We start from the raw sequence: 17727 nt of genomic DNA, 5'->3' as shown, positions 1-17727 counted from the left end.
TGTAAAATTACTTTCTGTTCTCTTGATTGATATTTCTCGAACTTGCTTCATGAAGTGCACCTTGATTTAAAAAATTTAAGCTATAAGGGACTTTCATCAGATAATGCAATTTTTGTTTTTTTTTTTTTTGGCTCCTGCATCTAGATGTCAAATCATTTTTTTAATACATTGTTGCAAGGTATTTTCCATTCCAGGAAATAAATGGTCTGCAGACATACATGAAGAACACATATACTAGCTATCAGATAGTTATCATATCAACACCTGTTGGGTGTTGCTTATGCAGTGTTAACAAATCCTTCTCAAGTCACGCTTGTTTGGGACTCTGGGCTGAGTAAAGGCCAGCAAGAATCAGAGATCATGGATAAAGAGAAAACAAGGCCCGGACTGAAAGTGCACAGACTCAATAATGCCTGAAGCTGGAGAAGGCCCCACTCGGTCAGACATCCAGCCTTTTCTGCACACATCATGAAGGAGGGTGAGAGACAAATCATTTACATGTACGCATGTCCTGTCCTCAGAAGCTCTATCCTCTGTTTCTCTAGGTGCCCCTGTCTCCCTCTATCCTCTGTTTCTGTAAGTGCCCCTGTCTCTCGTCTCTGGGTAATTGCATCTGCTGTCATGGAAGATGATTCGAGCACCTTCACTCTCAAGCTTGGTTTCTTCCCAAGCCCCAGAGACATGCCCCCATTTCCTGTTAGACATTCCTGAGTGATTCTACACACATTGCAAACTCATCCTAAATCAAGTCTCATTCTAGTCCCTTTGTGCTATTCTTTTGTGGTTACACAGCCATCTCTCAGCCTTTCCATGTATTATAGAAGCATCTAATGTCATGTTTCTCTTACCCACCCCCACAATACTGTAAGTTCCCTTAAGATAGGGCCCATTGTCTATTTTCTTATATTTCCTTGACAGTTTTCCAAATATGTCCTAAAAATGCAGAATACAATACCTGGGGTTGGGAGGGAATAGATCAATGCTTGCTGAACAAACGACCTTTCCTCTCTTATCCTCAAGAGACACCCACTCAGTATCCTGCCTCAGAAAGGCCATCAGGAATGGAATCTCGGGAAATCACTATAGAGTTTGGTTTTTCCTCTCCAGTCAGAGCTGCTAATGATAGTCTAAGATGCTGTTGTTGTCTGTCCCTCCTGTCATCCCTAATCCTATTCTAGGTCATCTCTTGTCTAAATTATGAAAGTAGCCTCCAGTCACCATGTTAGTAAGTGTACCTCATTACAGCCAGGCCCTAAGTGAGACACTGAGAATAAAACACCCAGAGCTTCAATTTTTCTTAAGGGTGAATTCAGGCACCTCTTTGCAGTCCTCGACTGGTACCCAATCTGTGTCTTTATACTCATTTTCATAACTTCACACCTTGAACTTTACACAGTGGCAACAGAAAATTGTTTCTGATGCCCTTTGCACTGTGCCTGAGCTCCACTCAGCATTGTCAAAGATTATAGCATAATCTTTCTATAGCCAGTTTGGGGTCAATTATTTGAGAAGCCTTCCCTCACCTCCTAGGTAGCCTAAATGTCATGGCTATAGTGTGTTTCCATAGCAACCAACATTTGCCATTAACATTAAAGTGAGAAGCTGTGGTTAGAATGTGAAATGTCCCCCATAGGCCCCAGTATGAATGCTAGTTCCCCAGAACAGGGTGGGGCTCAGCTGGAGGAAGCGGGTCACTTTGGGGTGTGCTTTGAGATATATTACCCCAATCTCATTTTTTGTCCCCTCTCTGCTTACTGAATGCAGTGTGACCAGAAATCTCAGCTCTTGAGTTATGGCTTTGTAGACATGATGTGCTATATCTGCTCAAACTGTAAGCTACATGAACCCCCACCCACTTCAGCTCCCCATTGTCATGTATTTGATCACAGTAACACTAGGAGATATAGGCGTTCATAATAATACTACAGTAAATAGAACAAGCTTCCATGATCCTTACTTCCAGATAAAACAAACAAAGACTATAGTCAACTCAATCTTTCAACTGTTTGATGGGAAAGCTTACAGCCAGTCCTGGTGACCACTAGATGATAATGGACATGGATACCCATTAGCCTTACACAATGATGGGAACACTAGGTGCTGATCTTATATTACTAAATGAAGACATATGGTGGATTTTAAATTATTTCCTTAATTTATCATTGCCTTAATTTTATATTGCCAGCTGCCAGGGAATATATGTGAATTACTTAATGCCTTCTGGACTGGCTTATGTCTCCTCAGTTGGAGAGTCTCTATTTTGTGGCACAGTGGTTGACGCTATCCTCCAAACAGAACACACACTTGCTCCATTCCATTCTGGCTTGCCCTCATCTCTTGAGAGTGCACACAAAGCACAGAGATAACCTAACATATTGCATGAAACACATTTTTTCTGGACTCATGCAGTTCTCTCATTAATCTGAAAGAAGCTAAGCTAAATCATAGTCAGAAAATTAGTCATTTATCACCTATAATATTTCCTTAAAAGTACTTTCCCTATAGGATAATGAGCCAATAAATCTAAAGATATATACATGAAAGGAAAGCGGCACAGCTTCATAGGTTTGGCTACTTTGTGGAGTCTTTTTCTTCCACCCTTAGTCTACCCTTTCAACTCCCTAACACTCTGGAGAGCAAAAAGGATGGAGGGGAAAGGGGGCAACATTATTGTTAGACTACTTCCTGCTGGCTAGGGGCTTATTCCTTGGGGAAAGTTTGATCTTAGCCATCAGGATATCCAATTTCTTCTTGTTGATTCTTCTTTGAGTATGAGGTTAACAAACTCAAAACAACTGCAACCAACCAAAAACCCACCACCAGCAACCTGGCCTCTAAGGACCCTAGCATTTATGCACCCTCTGAAGAGTCCCCAGAATTCCAAATGTCACACACTTGCAGAAATCATCTACAGTTAGAAAAAATCACACCTCTGCTAGAACAAAATGCAAATCATAGTCAGCTACTGTGAACAATCTGAAACAATTCAATATTCCACACTTGGGAGTAAAGTGAAAACATATTCCCATAATATTTCTGCGCTTTTAAAGAAACAAAAATTCTCACTACAGGTTTGGTTGTATTAATATTTGAAAAAAATAAACATAAACCTGAAATGAAATCTTTAAGGCTATTTCGCTTTAAGAAATAGACTTTTAAGTCTCTTCCTTCAAGAGAAACAGATTGGGACCTGACTTAGTTTATCTAAGTTGGTAACCTTTCATCCTACCAGATCTGCTTATAAAAATATCAATCTAGTTGACCTTTTTAAACAATGAACTCGCCTCCACTTTATAGTCTTGTACCTATATGGTGATGTATGAAACATGTGTCTCCCACACACTGTTTACCTGTTAGGAATTGTCTTAATCTGATCCTTTGTCTTAATTTGGCTCCCAAAAGCCCAGCTGACTTTGATTGGTAATGAAGAATTGCTGTACAGCCAATGGCTCGGCAGGAAGACAGAGGCAGGACCTTTAGATTACTTGAGCACGGGACTGAGGGAGAGAGGAAGAAGAGGAGAATCACAGTGACTCAGAGACAGAGGGATCAGATTTAAGAGCTGCAGAAGAGAAACCATCCAGCAATGTAGGTGGGAAGGGAATGCAGCCCTATGGGGGAGGGGGGCTCCCCAGAATGTAACAGGGCAGCAAAGATAAAAATATAGATTTAGAAGGTGTTAAGCCAGGAATACTGGAGGGGAGTGTATGCTAGCTTCGGGGAGATTTAAAAGTGCCTAGCCATTGAGCTAGTCATGGCATAGCAAAAGTAGTTGGCCAGTGTGCCTTTCATTTGTGAATCCAGAGCTTTTGGGCTGGTGCAACTCGAGGTGTGACCTGTTGGGAATATCAAGTGGTTTAACTAAATTTACCACTACATGCATTTACTGCGTATTGGCAGAGAAATTAGGTTTTAAAACAGTGTGTGGAACTTAATCAGCTCTGCTCATTGAGGAATCCCCACGGAAAACACATGGACGAGAGGAAGTTGCAGCATTTCACTGGTGGAGCAGGATTGAGGGACTAAAAACCCAGAGCAGGGTTATTACTTTTACATTGGAATTCTGGGGCTAGTTCCATTTCGAATTTAGTGACTTGGGACAGCCATTTTACCTTGATGGATCAATGTCACAAAGGGAATCCCTGTGTTTATTCAAATATCCATATGGTGGCTAGTTATACCTATAGCCTTGTTAGGCTCTCGAGGAGGGATGTCCTGCCTCTAAAGAATTCTTGTTTGTGATGATCAATGTTGTCTTAACTGTGTGACACCCAAAGGTACCTCCAGATCAGCATCGTCAGAGAGGCTCAGGGCAGGGACCTGCACAGATTGGCAACACAAAATCCCATCCAAGGACTCTCCCCAGACCCCAAGACCCCCAGATTTCCCCAGATGTCCCTTGAGAACTGTGAGTCTAGGATGATTTACCATCTAAAGAGGCTTCCATAAGCTGGCATGGAGCTCAGAGTGTGGTGTGGCATGCTGTTTATTCTGGTGAAATGTTCCCTAATCATTCCTTGGGATTGTGATGGGCCCTTTAGCATAGCTTTAATTGGCTCTCCTCTTCTCTGATTCCTCTACCTACTACTGCTGCCTCAAATTCTCCACTACTGTAGTCTAAAATGGGGCTTAAGGATATCAAAGAATCAGAAGCATATTTATATTTACAAGTTACATTATGTGTACTCACAGTCACACACATTAAGGGCACCAAGTAGGTTCTTTTTGATGCTTTAAATACCCCTTTAATATCCAAGTTGGCATGAATGAACAAAACGGGAGGCTGGAATTTTCACGACAATTGCAAAGAACAAATTATAAGAGTTTGCTAGGATCTGGGCTTGGAGTGGAGAGAGTGCAAGGGGGAAACAATAAACAAATGCAAAATTCACAAATGTAAACACAAAGAAGGCTTTGAATATTTGTATTTTAAATACACACTTGTTAGAATATTAAAAGCCAAATTCCAAATTTAATATGGAATGAAATCTACTAATGCAAATCTTAGGGCTCTGGGTATTACTCAGTGGTACAGCATTTGCCTAGCAATACATGACTCTCCCTAGATATTAACACACACTCATACACACACACACACACACACACACACACACACACACACACACACAGCTCACCATACCAAAAATCTTAAAAGACACTTAACAAACTTTGTCATCTCTCTAATTGATCTCTAATTGATCTACTTTCTAACAAACAAAATCAAGATACCAGTATTTGGGGGCTTTCCCACATTTATTTATACTGTAGTTACAAAAATAATTCTTTGTGTATTTTCACAGAGACTACTTAATACAAACTAAGCAAGATTCCCTAAAAAAATTTCTTTTTCCCCACAGAAAAGGGCAGATTCTGAAAACAACACAGGTATAGGCTCTCACATGGAGCTGGCCCAGGCGTGAGTTAAGACCTCTATGGCACTGGCAGAATTGAGGCCTCCATGGCTGGCACTCAATGCTGCTCTTCTCCACAAAGCTTTGTTTTGATGTCACTTGCTTCAATTACTAATTAGTAAGCAGAGGAAGAGGAGGCCTTAGGGTTAAAGGTGCCAAGAATAATTAGGAAGATGCCAGAAATCAATTTACCTATTTATCTTATACTGAGCCAATCATGTGACTGGGGCAAGTAAACTAGATTGATCCCTTTATGATTGTGAAAAAAAATGTATTATTTTCCATTTTCTGAAAATCAACATCTGGTAACAGACTCAGCCTTTCCTTAGGGAAATGTCCCTTTTCTGACTCTGGGACTGGGAGCCCAGGTTGTCTGGCTCAGCAAAATGCACATTGTGACTAGAGTCAAGTGGAGCCATGTTCAATCCGAGGCAGCTCCTTGGGGATCTTGATAGGATCTACCAGGGACAAGTCACCTGCTTTAAATGGAGGCCTGGTACTCCTGTCTCTAGCTTATGAGAGAACAGGCAGGCAATAGTCAGAAGAAAACCAAGTAGCCCAGGGAATTCTAACAGCCTGGCTAAAGACCATGGCTTCCACAAAATGAAGTCTGTGTGAGGACTTTCCAGCATGGGGGCCAATGAATTTCCTTTGGGCTCTAGCCAGTTTGAGAAGAATTGTCTGTCATTTGTAATCAGAATCTATACACTGAGAAAGAATGACTAAAGCCTATTACTAATTCTATGCAGTGCTCTCGGACTATGGGATAATTAAGACGGTAAATCAGGTTGGGGTGTGGCTCGATGTACAACACTTGCCTACATGCACAAGACCCCGAGTTCCATCACAGAACTGTGCAAAATAATTAGTATCAATCAAATAATGTAAAGTCAACCTAGGAGCCAAGTAACCTTACACCGTGGAGCTAACACTATGGCTGTCATCTCTGGCAAAAGGTGAGCCACGGCTGCTGCTTCTTCAAGTTCCCAAGGCACCCATTCATCTCTCCACACATCTCCCTGAGAATTAAACGTTACAGGGTCTTCACTCGAAACTCCGTAAAAACATAAATGTCAATGACAAAATCACTCTTCCAGTTAAGAGTGAGAATGTTCCATATTCAGACAGTTTTCAACATTAATAAAACCATCTGGCCTGAGTCTGAAGTTAATTATCTGCTTGCCAGTGAGGGGAGAGGGAAGAATAAGCAACCGTTTCAACTTGAGACGGACCTGCTTCCCTGGATGGAAGCCAAGGCTAGCCCACACATACTCGTTCAACCCAGCCAAACTTTTCATTTATAGTATTCACATGAATACCTTTGGAGGGACTTGGAAGGGCGAAGGGAGCGGGATGGGGGTGTGGAACCTAGAGTTTGAATAGCTGCTGAGGAAATATTCTGAACAGCACATAATTTAAATCAGAGACGGCATCCCTATATGAACGTTTTAATTTGCACAGATGCAGAAGAAATACTGAGAAGAAGAGAGCAGATGAAGTCTGTGTGTCTACTGAAAAAGTGCTATTCTAGAACATGCAAATTGAATGCACACTGACATGGAATTCTTTTTCCACATCTCATGGAAAACTGAACTGCAGCAAGAGACAACTGCAGCGTTGTAGACAAACTGGTTCTGCTCATGACTTCAATGGCTCCCAGTAAATGCTGTTCCATGGGAAAAAAAATCTCTGGTAGTTTTTAAGATAAGGTATCATGACTATTCATTACTGACAGATTACATCAAAAACATTTTGCGAGAATTTTCAAGTAGCAATGCAATGTGGACTGTGCAAGCAAAGGACACTCCAAGAGGAATTCGTAGAGGGAACATCCACGTGAACATTTACCTTCCACGGCTCTTTTGAAGAAGACTTTGCAGCTGCCGCAGGTCACTACCCCATAGTGACATCCAGAAGCCTCATCTCCACACACCAAGCAGATCTTGGAAGGTCTTGAGGATCCAGTAGAAACACTTCGTAAAGTAGAGCTGGGGAAAGAAATCAAGGTTTCAATAATGTCACTGTAATATCACATCTCCTGCCCTGGTCAGTGCATTCCAAATCGTCAACAGTCTTGGCCCCTTGAGTTTCATTCAGTTCACATGCTGAATCAGGAAAATGAAGGTAAAGACATGTCGACCACTGAAGTGATACCAAGTGGTAGGCATATAGGCTGGGGAGGCAGCTCAGTTGGTAAGGCACTCGCTGGACATTCAAGAAGCCTGGTGTTCAGATCTCCAGAACTCACATTAATGTAGAGCCTACCTGCAATCCCAGCACTCAGCAGCAGAGAAAGGCATGTTCAGAGCAACCTGGGCATGTACAAAACGGTAAGCTTTGGGTTCAGCAAGAAACGCTGCCAAGGAAAATGTGTGTGTGTATGTGTGTGTGTGTGTGTGTACATATACATATGCATACACACATATACGTGATGGAGAGTGATAGAGGAAGCCATGTGACACCAACTTGTGTCTTCCACATGAATGAGCACACATATGTGCACACACACACACACACACACTTATCTACACGTATGTGAACATGCATACACATATGAACACATAAGAAAAGAACAGTGTACAGTCAAATCAATTCTCAATACTGGGAGGTGAGAGGAGAAAAATCATCTGTGAACACATTCCTATTTTTGAGAGTATTTCAGACTCTATACCCATAGGATTTTAATAACATGTGTGCCTACACATAGGTTATACAGGGACAACACCAATAGTCATGCCAAAGGGAATGGGGGTGAATATCACCAGGCCTTAAACCTACACAGGATTGTTAGGGGGGCTGAGAGCAGGCGCAATTCTTCTTCCGGGAAGAGCTCACCAACACCAAATGATTATCCTTGACACCAAGCATGGAAGTACCATTATACAGACAGGGCCAGTTACATCTAGTAATATATGTATATAATATGTAATATATGTATGTAACAACAATTAATGAACAGAGAAACAATGAATTTAAGCAAGGAGAGGTAAGAAGGTTTGGAGGGGGGAAAGAGACAGGGTAATAATGTAATTATAATCTCAAAAATAAAAGAAAATTATTTAATATATTTATAAAACCCAAACTAAACTTTGGCTGATCGATTTTTTTTTGATAGATGTGTGGCATTTTTGGTTTTGGTATTGATGGTATTGTTTCAAATAAGTAGCAAAATGAATAATGATAACATGTTGAATATACATGTTACAGCAGGAATTGGGGGGGCTTTAAGTAATAATTTGCTTGTAATCTGTTTAAGAGGAACCTTCTCTAGATATTTTATACATTATTGGGTTAGTTGATGGTATATTCCAAACAAAATGCCTTCCACTCCCACGAGGAGCAGCAGCTAAGTTACAGCTTAGGTAGGTATGCACCGAGTAGGTAGAGATGCGCATTTTCTTTCATTGACGGTATGTTTTTACTGAATATTTGTCAATAAGTCCTCTGCAAAGTATCGAAGAAATAAATAGAAAATACTAGTTTCTGCCCCAAAGCTAGTGTGGACACAAATTGTCAGTGTTTGTGTTGCTACAGGGTAAGATGGTGTTTCATTGTGGACTCAACCCTCCCTTCTGGGGAGGGCAGGCAGGAATGTGGGAGTCAGGGAAACATTTACTCAAATACAACAGCTGAGTTGACTTGTGAAGCATGATAATAAAGGAGGGAATGGATGCAGAGTGTGCGGTGGCTAAGAAGGGTGCACACTGGGCATGCTCAGAAGACTGGGTAGGGATGCTCCCAAAATCAGCTCTCACATACTCTGACTTGGTGTGAAAACAGCAGACATGGAAAAAACCCTCAAAGTAAACACACAAAGTGGCCACGAAGCTCATGTCATCGTCATGGTCCTCTGCTTTTCAAATTTTCTAAAGCCTGGTAAAATCATGTTAACATACATTTGTCTTAAAACACTTTTCAATGTGTGAACAACCTTCTCGCCCAACAGCTAACGGAGCAACCATCCATCTGCTTGGTCCACCATAGCGTGACTGCCTTTCTAGAAAATGCCTTCTTAAACCAAAGGCTGAAACAGAGTTCTCCAAAGCTATTTCTCCTCTTGAGAAAAGTGCTCTTTATAACTTTTATTAGTGCCCTCTGACTTCTTTATGACATTCAAAACATTCCATTTCAGCACCAGCAACTCTGCAACATATTGGCTGGGAAAACTCAATCCATGCCCAAGCTGACTCACAGGGCACTTCAGAGAAAAGTCACAACTGTAAATATTTAGAATATAATGTAAAAGCATCATTAAAATGTAATTGCGTTCTCACAATGACAAGCAGATGCAGGTTTCGTCTGGTTTGGTTTTGTGGTGTTGGGGATTGAATTTGGCTTTGCACGTCTAAGGCAAAGGCTGGTCCACTGAGCCCATATGCAAGATTTTATTCAACATTTTTGTGGGTCCTGATCTTTTACTGGTCTCTTAGATTGAAACCCTTCTTTACTAAGGCCACACTTCCTCTTGGTGTGATCTTATCTAGTTTTTTACCCTTGTCCACTTTATTTTCAGTGGATAGTAATAATCATATATATATATACATATACATATATATATACACATATATACATATATATGTATATATATACACACATATACATACATATATATACATATATAAAATATGTATAATGTATTATACATGATAGATAATGTATATATGTATATACATAAGATTATTTTTAGTCCATTTCCATATATATACACATATACACACACACAGACACACACACACAGACACAGAACACACAAACACACACAGACACAGACACACACAGACACAGACACACACAGACACACACAGACACACAGACACACACACGGTTGCTCCCCACATGCCCTGTAGTATAAGCACTGCAATATACTATGATAATAGATCTGCTAACTGTGCTGGCTACTGAGTGGCTAAGGAGTATATAGGATGAAAGCACTGGACAGAAGAGCCATTCATGTCCCATGTTGGATGGAGCAGATTGGCCTGAAACTTCCTCATGGTACTCTGAATAGTGTATAATTTAAAACCTATGGATTTTTTGAAACTTTCCATTTAATTTTTCAGACTCTAGGTAATATACAGCAAAGAAAACCAGAAGTGCCTAGGGATTATTGCTTCCTTCTACCAATCAAACTTGTGGTTACCAAGTAGGCTTTATACTCCCCCCCCCCTTATTCTCATTGTAGTATTCCCATGCTCAGTGATACTGCGTCACCCCTGCTTCATGCCACCATAGATAAAATCCGGGGAAGGTCACTGAAGTTCTTCCTATGACTAACCTTCTCATGACTTTCTCTGTAACATCTCTGGTCAAGCATGCTAACAGCCCTGCAAGGGCTCTGGATGACCATTTACACAACGGGGCAATTTCTTCTCCCCTCCTATTCTTTAAAGCCCCTGCCTCACATTTGCACAGGGCCTGTCCTCGCAGTAGGCTACTCCATTTCTCTTAGCTTCTTGGCATTACCAGAACACCTCTGACTCTGCAGTCATCACATTGCCCTTGCATTAGTAACCTAAGCACTCATGCTAATTCCTCTAGGGCAAAAGCCTTATCTACAGATCTCTGTGTTTCCTAGCCACTGACCTGGGTTGGCATTGTTTACCGAATGAATAAAATCACTCTCATAATCTCATTATAGGAGAACATAAATTTACAGAGGGCAGTTTTACAGAAGGTAAATTAATGAGGCCAAGGTTATAGGTTCAGTTCTCATGTGGTTGATTTAGCTTTCGAAATTGAGAGAGAGAGAGAGAGAGAGAGAGAGAGAGAGAGAGAGAGAGAGAGAGAGAGAGAGAGAATATGTTACCCAAATGCAAACAAATTAAAACAAACAAGCAAGCAAACAAAGGAGATGGGGGGATAAGGGGAGTTGAGGGGGACAGGGACTCAGATTATTCTCCAAAGCAGCTCCTTCTCGTTTCCCCATTATTTAGGGAGCATATTTACGAGTGCTTTGTAGCACATTATCTTTTATGGAGTTATTGTTGGTGATAAGCAAGTCATAAATTTTGGGGGGTATAATTCTTCCTGAGACACAATTTGTAATTGAAGAACAAAGGCCCAATGTAAAACCTGAACTGTGTGAACCAAATTATAGCTGGTTACCGGATAACAGAAAATTCAAAACCATAAGTGCTTTGGAAAATAAAATTTAACACACAGTGGTGACTAATAGTCATCACTAGTTACACACTACAGTCTACATCACTAATAGACATCAATAGTTAAGTAGTTTCTGAGAGATTGCTGGAGAAAGAAAAATGAAGAAAAGTACACACACACACACACACACACACACACACACACACACACAGGGACTCAAAAGCCAAAGCACTAGCATCCAAAAATAGTGAACTTCACTCAAGGAAGAGTGAGTTCCTTCAATACAAGATGAAGCAGTTAAAATCTGGGCAGGCATTTCACAATTGGCTACAAATATGTCACAGACAATGAAGAGACCCTGCTATAGGAATGTGCCATGTTACAGTTTAAGTGCAGTGGTAGAGAACAGTCTACAGTGTGTAGACTGTAAGCAATTTAAGTACAAACGCCCAGTGAACTGAAAGGACCAAAGACCACTGGACAAGGCAAACATGAGATGTATGTTCCCCAGGGAGGGCTGACATGAACAGCAAGCTCTGGGGCTCTCTCCCAGCGCAGCAATGGGATGTGCCTGCCCAGAGGGAGGCACAATAAGAGCATCTTAGTTTCATTATTTGGTGCTCTAATAAAGAACATGATGAAAGCAATCTAAGGACCAAAGGGTTGCTGTGACTCACAGTTCTAAGTCTGTCACTGCTGGGAGGTCAAGGTGGGAGGAACCTGAAGCAAGTCACATGATATTCATATTCCAGAGCAGACAGCGAGGAATCGATGCATTGATGCTGGTGCTTAGCTTGTAGCCCCAGTCCAAGATCCAGCCTATGAAATGATGCCACCTGTTTTCCAGGTGGGCCTACCTCTCACTTAACACAATCAAGATACCCTCACAGATGTTTTTCAGATGTTCTTCTCCCAGGTGACTCTAGGCTGTATCCAAGTGACAATTCAAACTGACCATCACAAAATGTAAAATAAGCTCCAGAGGTCAGAATATTGTTCAGAAAAACCCCAACCCAACATTTCTGATTAAACAGGGAAAGAAATTCAAGGGCCAATTCTAAAGACAAAAATATCAGAGTTAGAGATGAGGAGGATTGTAAGTTCAAAAGAAATCCTCAGCTACATCTGTACAGCCTGTGTGGGCTACATGATCCTCAGTCTCAAAGTTCAGAGAAACAGGGAGAGAAAAGGAAGAAGGGAGAGAAGGAAGGAAGGGAAGGGAAAGAGGGAGAAAGGGGGTGGGAGGGAGAGAGGGCGAGGCAGGAAGAAGGGAAGATAACATCATTTTGCAGTGGAAAGGGTGAATAGATGGTATGCTCAAGCCAGCCAAAGCCACAGAGACAGACAGCAGCACAGTAGTCTGTCCACCGGGAAGCAGCTATGGCTGGCACAGCCGACATTGGCAACACTTTTTATGTGTATGTATATGCATAATGTGACTATCAGCTATACTGAATCAATGATAGTACACATCTTTTCTAGTAAGGAGTTTCCAGAGATAAGAAAATTGATTACAGAATTAAATACATAGCCATATATGGAATCTCTAAGAATTCCTAACACCAAATTATCTACAAAATGAGGCTGTGAGTGTACGTATGACGATCAATGGTTTCTAATACAACAACTAAATATAGATACTAAACTGCAACATGCTGCCTATGTTTGCAGTCGCTGACATGTGCCCATTTATACACATGGTATATACAGAATTCCCTGTAGGAAGCCACAGACTCATCACCACCTCCGTGGTCACATCTTCACTACAAAGAATGTTTTATTGAAATTACAACTGGATTCTTGTTTGGATACTTCTGGGTTTTTTTGAGACAAGTTTAACTGTGTAGCTCTGGATGGCCTGGAACTTGCTATGTAGAACAGGTGGTCCTTAACTCACAGCGATCCATCTGTCACTGCCTTCTTTCTCCTTGAGTATTTGTAAATGACTTTTTAAAAAAAATTACTGTTATATAATGTTCATATGCATGCATGCTTGCACGTGTGTGTGTGTGTTCCAATGCGTTTTGCATTTGCTGCATTTAAAACAAATGTTAACATAAATGTGTGTCCTCATGGACTTTGGAAGCAGAGCAATTCTTCTTTCGTTAATACATTTATTCAGTGACTCAAAGCCTCAGCTTTTCCTTGATTTCTGGATGATGCTGTTTCTTTCTTTTTTCTTCTTTTTCTTTTTTATTAGATATTTTCTTTATTTACATTTCAAATGCTATCCCCTTTCCTAGTTTCCCCTCCAAAAATCCCCTCTCCCCCTTTCTCCCTGTCCCCCTCTCCCCTTGCTCCCCAACCCACCCACTCCCACTTCCTGGCCCTGGCCTTCCCCTATACTGTGGCATAGAACCTTCACGGGACCAAGGGCCTCTCCTCTTATTGATGACCAACTAGGCCATCCTCTGATACATATGCAGCTAGAGCCATGAGTCCCTCAGTGTGTTTTCTTTGATTGGAGGTTTAGTCCCAGGGAGCTCTGGGGCACTGGTTAGTTCATATTGTTGTTCCTCCTATAGGGCTGCAAACCCCTTCAGCTCCTTGGGTAATTTCTCTAGCTTCTTCATTGAAGACCCATGATCTGTCCAATGGATGACTGTTATCATCTACTTCTGTATTTGCCAGGCACTGGCAGAGCCTCTCAGGAGACAGCTATATCAGGCTTCTGTCAGCAAAATTTTGTTGGCATTTGTAATAGTGTCTGAGTTTGGTGGTTGTTTATGGGATGGATCCCCATGTGGGGCAGTGTCTGGATAGTTATTCCTTCAGTCTCTGCTCCAAACTTTGTTTCTGTAACTACTTCCATGGGTATTTTGTTCTGCCTTCTAAGAAAGATCTAAGTATCCACACATTGGTTTTCCTTCTTCTTGAGTTTCATGTGTTTTGCAAATTGTAGGTTGCGTATTCTGAGCTTCTGGGCTAATATCCACTTCTCAGTGAGTGTGTATCATGTGTGTTCTTTTGTGATTGGGTTACCTCACTTAGGATGATATCCTCCATATCCATTCATTTGCCTAAGAATTTCATAAATTCATTGTTTTTAATAGCTGAGTAGTACTCCATTGTGTAAATGTACTACATTTTCTGTATCCATTCCTCTGTTGAGGGACATCTGGGTTCTTTCAACCTTCTGGCTATATAAATAAGTCTGCTGTGAACATAGTGGAACTTGTGTCCTTATTACATGTTGGATCATCTTATGGTTATATGCCCAGGAGTAGTATTGCTGTATCTTCTGGTAGTACTATGTCCAATTTTCTGAGGAAGAGCCAAACTGATTTTCAGAGTGGTTGTACCAGCTTGCTGTCCCACCACCAATGGAGGAGTGTTCTTCTTTCTCCCCATCTTTGCCAGCATCTGCTGTCAGCTGAGTTTTTGATCTTAGCTATTCTGACCGGTGTGAGGTGGAATCTCAGGGTTGTTTTGATTTGCATTTCCCTGATGATTAAGGATGTTGAACATTTTTTTAGGTGCTTCTCAGCCATTCGGTATTCCTCAGTTGAGAATTCTTTTTTAGCTCCGTACTCCATTTTAAAATAGGGTTATTTGGTTTTCTGGAGTCCAACATCTTGAGTTCTTTATATATATTGGATATTGGCCCCTGATGAGATTTAGTATTGGTAAAGATATTTTCCCAATCTGTTTGTTGCCGTTTTGTCTTATTGACAGTGCCCTTTGACTTACAGAAGCTTTGCAATTTTATGAGGTCCCATTTGTTGATTCTCGATCTTACAGCACAGGCCATTGGTTCAGGAATGTTCCCCTTGTGCCCATATCTTCGAGGATCTTCCAAACTTTCTCCTCTATAAGTTTCAGTGTCTCTAGTTTTATATGGAGTTCTGTGATCCACTTAGACTTGAGCTTTGTACAGGAGATAAGAATGGACCAATTTGCATTCTTCTACAGGCTAACTGACAGTTGAGCCAGCACCATTTGTTGAAAGTGCTGTCTTTTTTTCCACTGGATTGTTTTAGTTCCTTTGCCAAAGATCAAGTGACCATAAGTGTGTGGTTTCATTTCTGGGTCTTCAATTCTATTATATTGATTCACCATTCTGACACTGTACCAGTACCATGCATTTTTTTGTTTTTTAAAATCACAGTTGCTCTGTAGTACAGCTTGAGGTCAGGGATGGTGATTCCACCAGAGGTTCTTTTATTGTGAGAATAGTTTTTGTCATCCTAGGTTTTTTTGTTATTTCAGATGAATTTGCAAATTGTTCTTTTTAACTCTGTGAAGAATTGAGTTGGAATTTTGATGGGGATTGCATTGAATCTGTAGATTGCTTTTGGCAAGATAGCCATTTTGATATATTAATCCTGCCAATCCATGAACATGGGAGATCTTTCTAGCTTCTGAGATCTTTGATTTCTTCCTTCAGAGACTTGAAGTTCTTATCATACAGATCTTTCACTTCCTTAGTTAGAGTCACACCAAGGTATTTTATATTGTGGCTATTATGAAGGATGTTGTTTCCCTAATTTCTTTCTTAGCCTGTCTATCCTTTGTGTAGAGAAAGACCACTGAATTATTTGAGTTAATTTTATATCCAGCTACTGCACTGAAGTTGTTTATCAGATTTAGGAGTTCTCTGGTGGAATTTTTAGGGTCACTTATATATACTATCATATCACTGCAAATAGTGATATTTTGACTTCATCCTTTCCAATTTGTATCCCTCTGATCTCCTTTTGTTGTCTAATTGCTCTTGCTACGACTTTGAGTACTATATTTAACAGCTAGGGTGAGAATGGACAGACAGCCTTCTCTAATCCCTGATTTTAGTGGGATTTCTTCAAGCTTCTCTCCATTTAGTTTGATATTGGCTACTGGTTTGCTGTATATTGCTTTTATTATGTTTAGGTATGGGGCTTGAATTCCTGATCTTTCCAAGACTTTTATCATGAATGGGTGTTGGATTTTGTCAAATGCTTTCTCAGCATCTAATGAGATGATTATGTGGCTTTTGTCTTTGAGCTTGTTTATATAGTTGATTACATTGATGGATTTCCATATATTGTACCATTTCTGAATCCCTGGCATGAAGCCTACTTGATCACGATGGATGATCGTTTTGATGTGTTCTTGGATTAGGTTTGCGAGAATTTTGTTGAGTACTTTTGCATAGATATTCATAAAGGAAATTGGTCTGAAGTTCTCTTTTTTTGTTGGGTCTTTGTGTGGTTTAGGTATCAGAGTAATTATGGGTTCATAGAACAAATTGGGTAGAGTACCTTCTGCTTATTTTGTGGAATAGTTTGAGGAGTACTGGAATTAAGTCTTCCTTGAAGGTCTGATAGAACTCTGCACTAAACCCATCTGGTCGTTTGCTTCTTTTTTGATTGGGAGACTATTAATGACTGTTTCTATTTCTTTAGGGTATATGGGATTGTTTAGATCTTTAATCTGGTCCTGATTTAACTTTGGTACCTGTTGTCTGTCTAGAAAATTGCACATTTCATCCAGGTTTTCCTAGGATCTGATGATTTTTTGGATTTCCTCAATTCTGTTGTTATATCTCCCTTTTAATTTGTGATTTTGTTAATTAGGATACTGTCCCTGTGCCCTCTAGTTAGTCTGGCTAAGGGTTCATCTATTTGTTGATTTTCTCCAAGAACCAGCTCCTCGTTTGGTTGATTCTTTGAATAGTTCTTCTTGTTTCCACTTGGTTGATTTCAGCCCTGAGTTTGATTATTTCCTGCCCTCTGCTCCTCTTTGGTGAATTTGCTTCCTTTTGTTCTAAAGCTTCTAGGTGTGCTGTCAAGTTGCTAGTATATGCTCTCTCCAGTTTCTTTCTGGAGGCACTCAGAGCTATGAGTTTTCCTCTTAGGAATGCTTTCATTGTATCCCATAAATTTGGGTATGTTGTGGCTTCATTTTCATTATACTCTAAAAAGTCTCTAATTTCTTTATTTCTTCCTTGACTGAGTTATCATTGAGTAGAGGGTTGTTTATCTTCCACGTGTATGTGGGCTTTCTACTATTTATGTTGTTATTGAAGATCAGCCTTAGTCTTTGGTGATATGATAGGGTACACGGGATTATTTCAATATTTTTGTATCTGTTGAGGCCTGTTTTGTGACTGATTATATGGTCAATTTTGGAGAAGGTACCATGAGGTGCTGAAAGAAAGTCATATCCTTTTGTTTTAGGATAAAATGTTCTATAGATATCTGTTAAATTCATTTGTTTCATAACTTCTGTTAGT

General features: G+C 40.5%; 1 protein-coding gene across 4 annotated transcripts in view; it reads right to left on the bottom strand.

The window, feature by feature from the left end:
- The window catches only part of Nr3c2 (nuclear receptor subfamily 3 group C member 2), a 342250-nt gene that overhangs the window by 154857 nt on the left and 169666 nt on the right, over positions 1 to 17727 (bottom strand). For all 4 annotated transcript variants that reach the window (XM_029480834.1, XM_029480832.1, XM_029480833.1 and 1 more), the window contains exon 3: positions 7260 to 7399. In XM_029480834.1, coding sequence (XP_029336694.1) covers positions 7260 to 7399 — 140 coding nt within the window. The remainder of the gene's footprint in view (positions 1 to 7259; positions 7400 to 17727) is intronic.

Source organism: Mus caroli, chromosome 8 (genome assembly GCF_900094665.2).
Source record: "Mus caroli chromosome 8, CAROLI_EIJ_v1.1, whole genome shotgun sequence".
Lineage (NCBI taxonomy): Eukaryota > Metazoa > Chordata > Mammalia > Rodentia > Muridae > Mus > Mus caroli.
The sequence above is the reverse complement of the archived record's forward strand: the minus strand, read 5'-3'. Positions and strand labels throughout refer to the sequence as shown.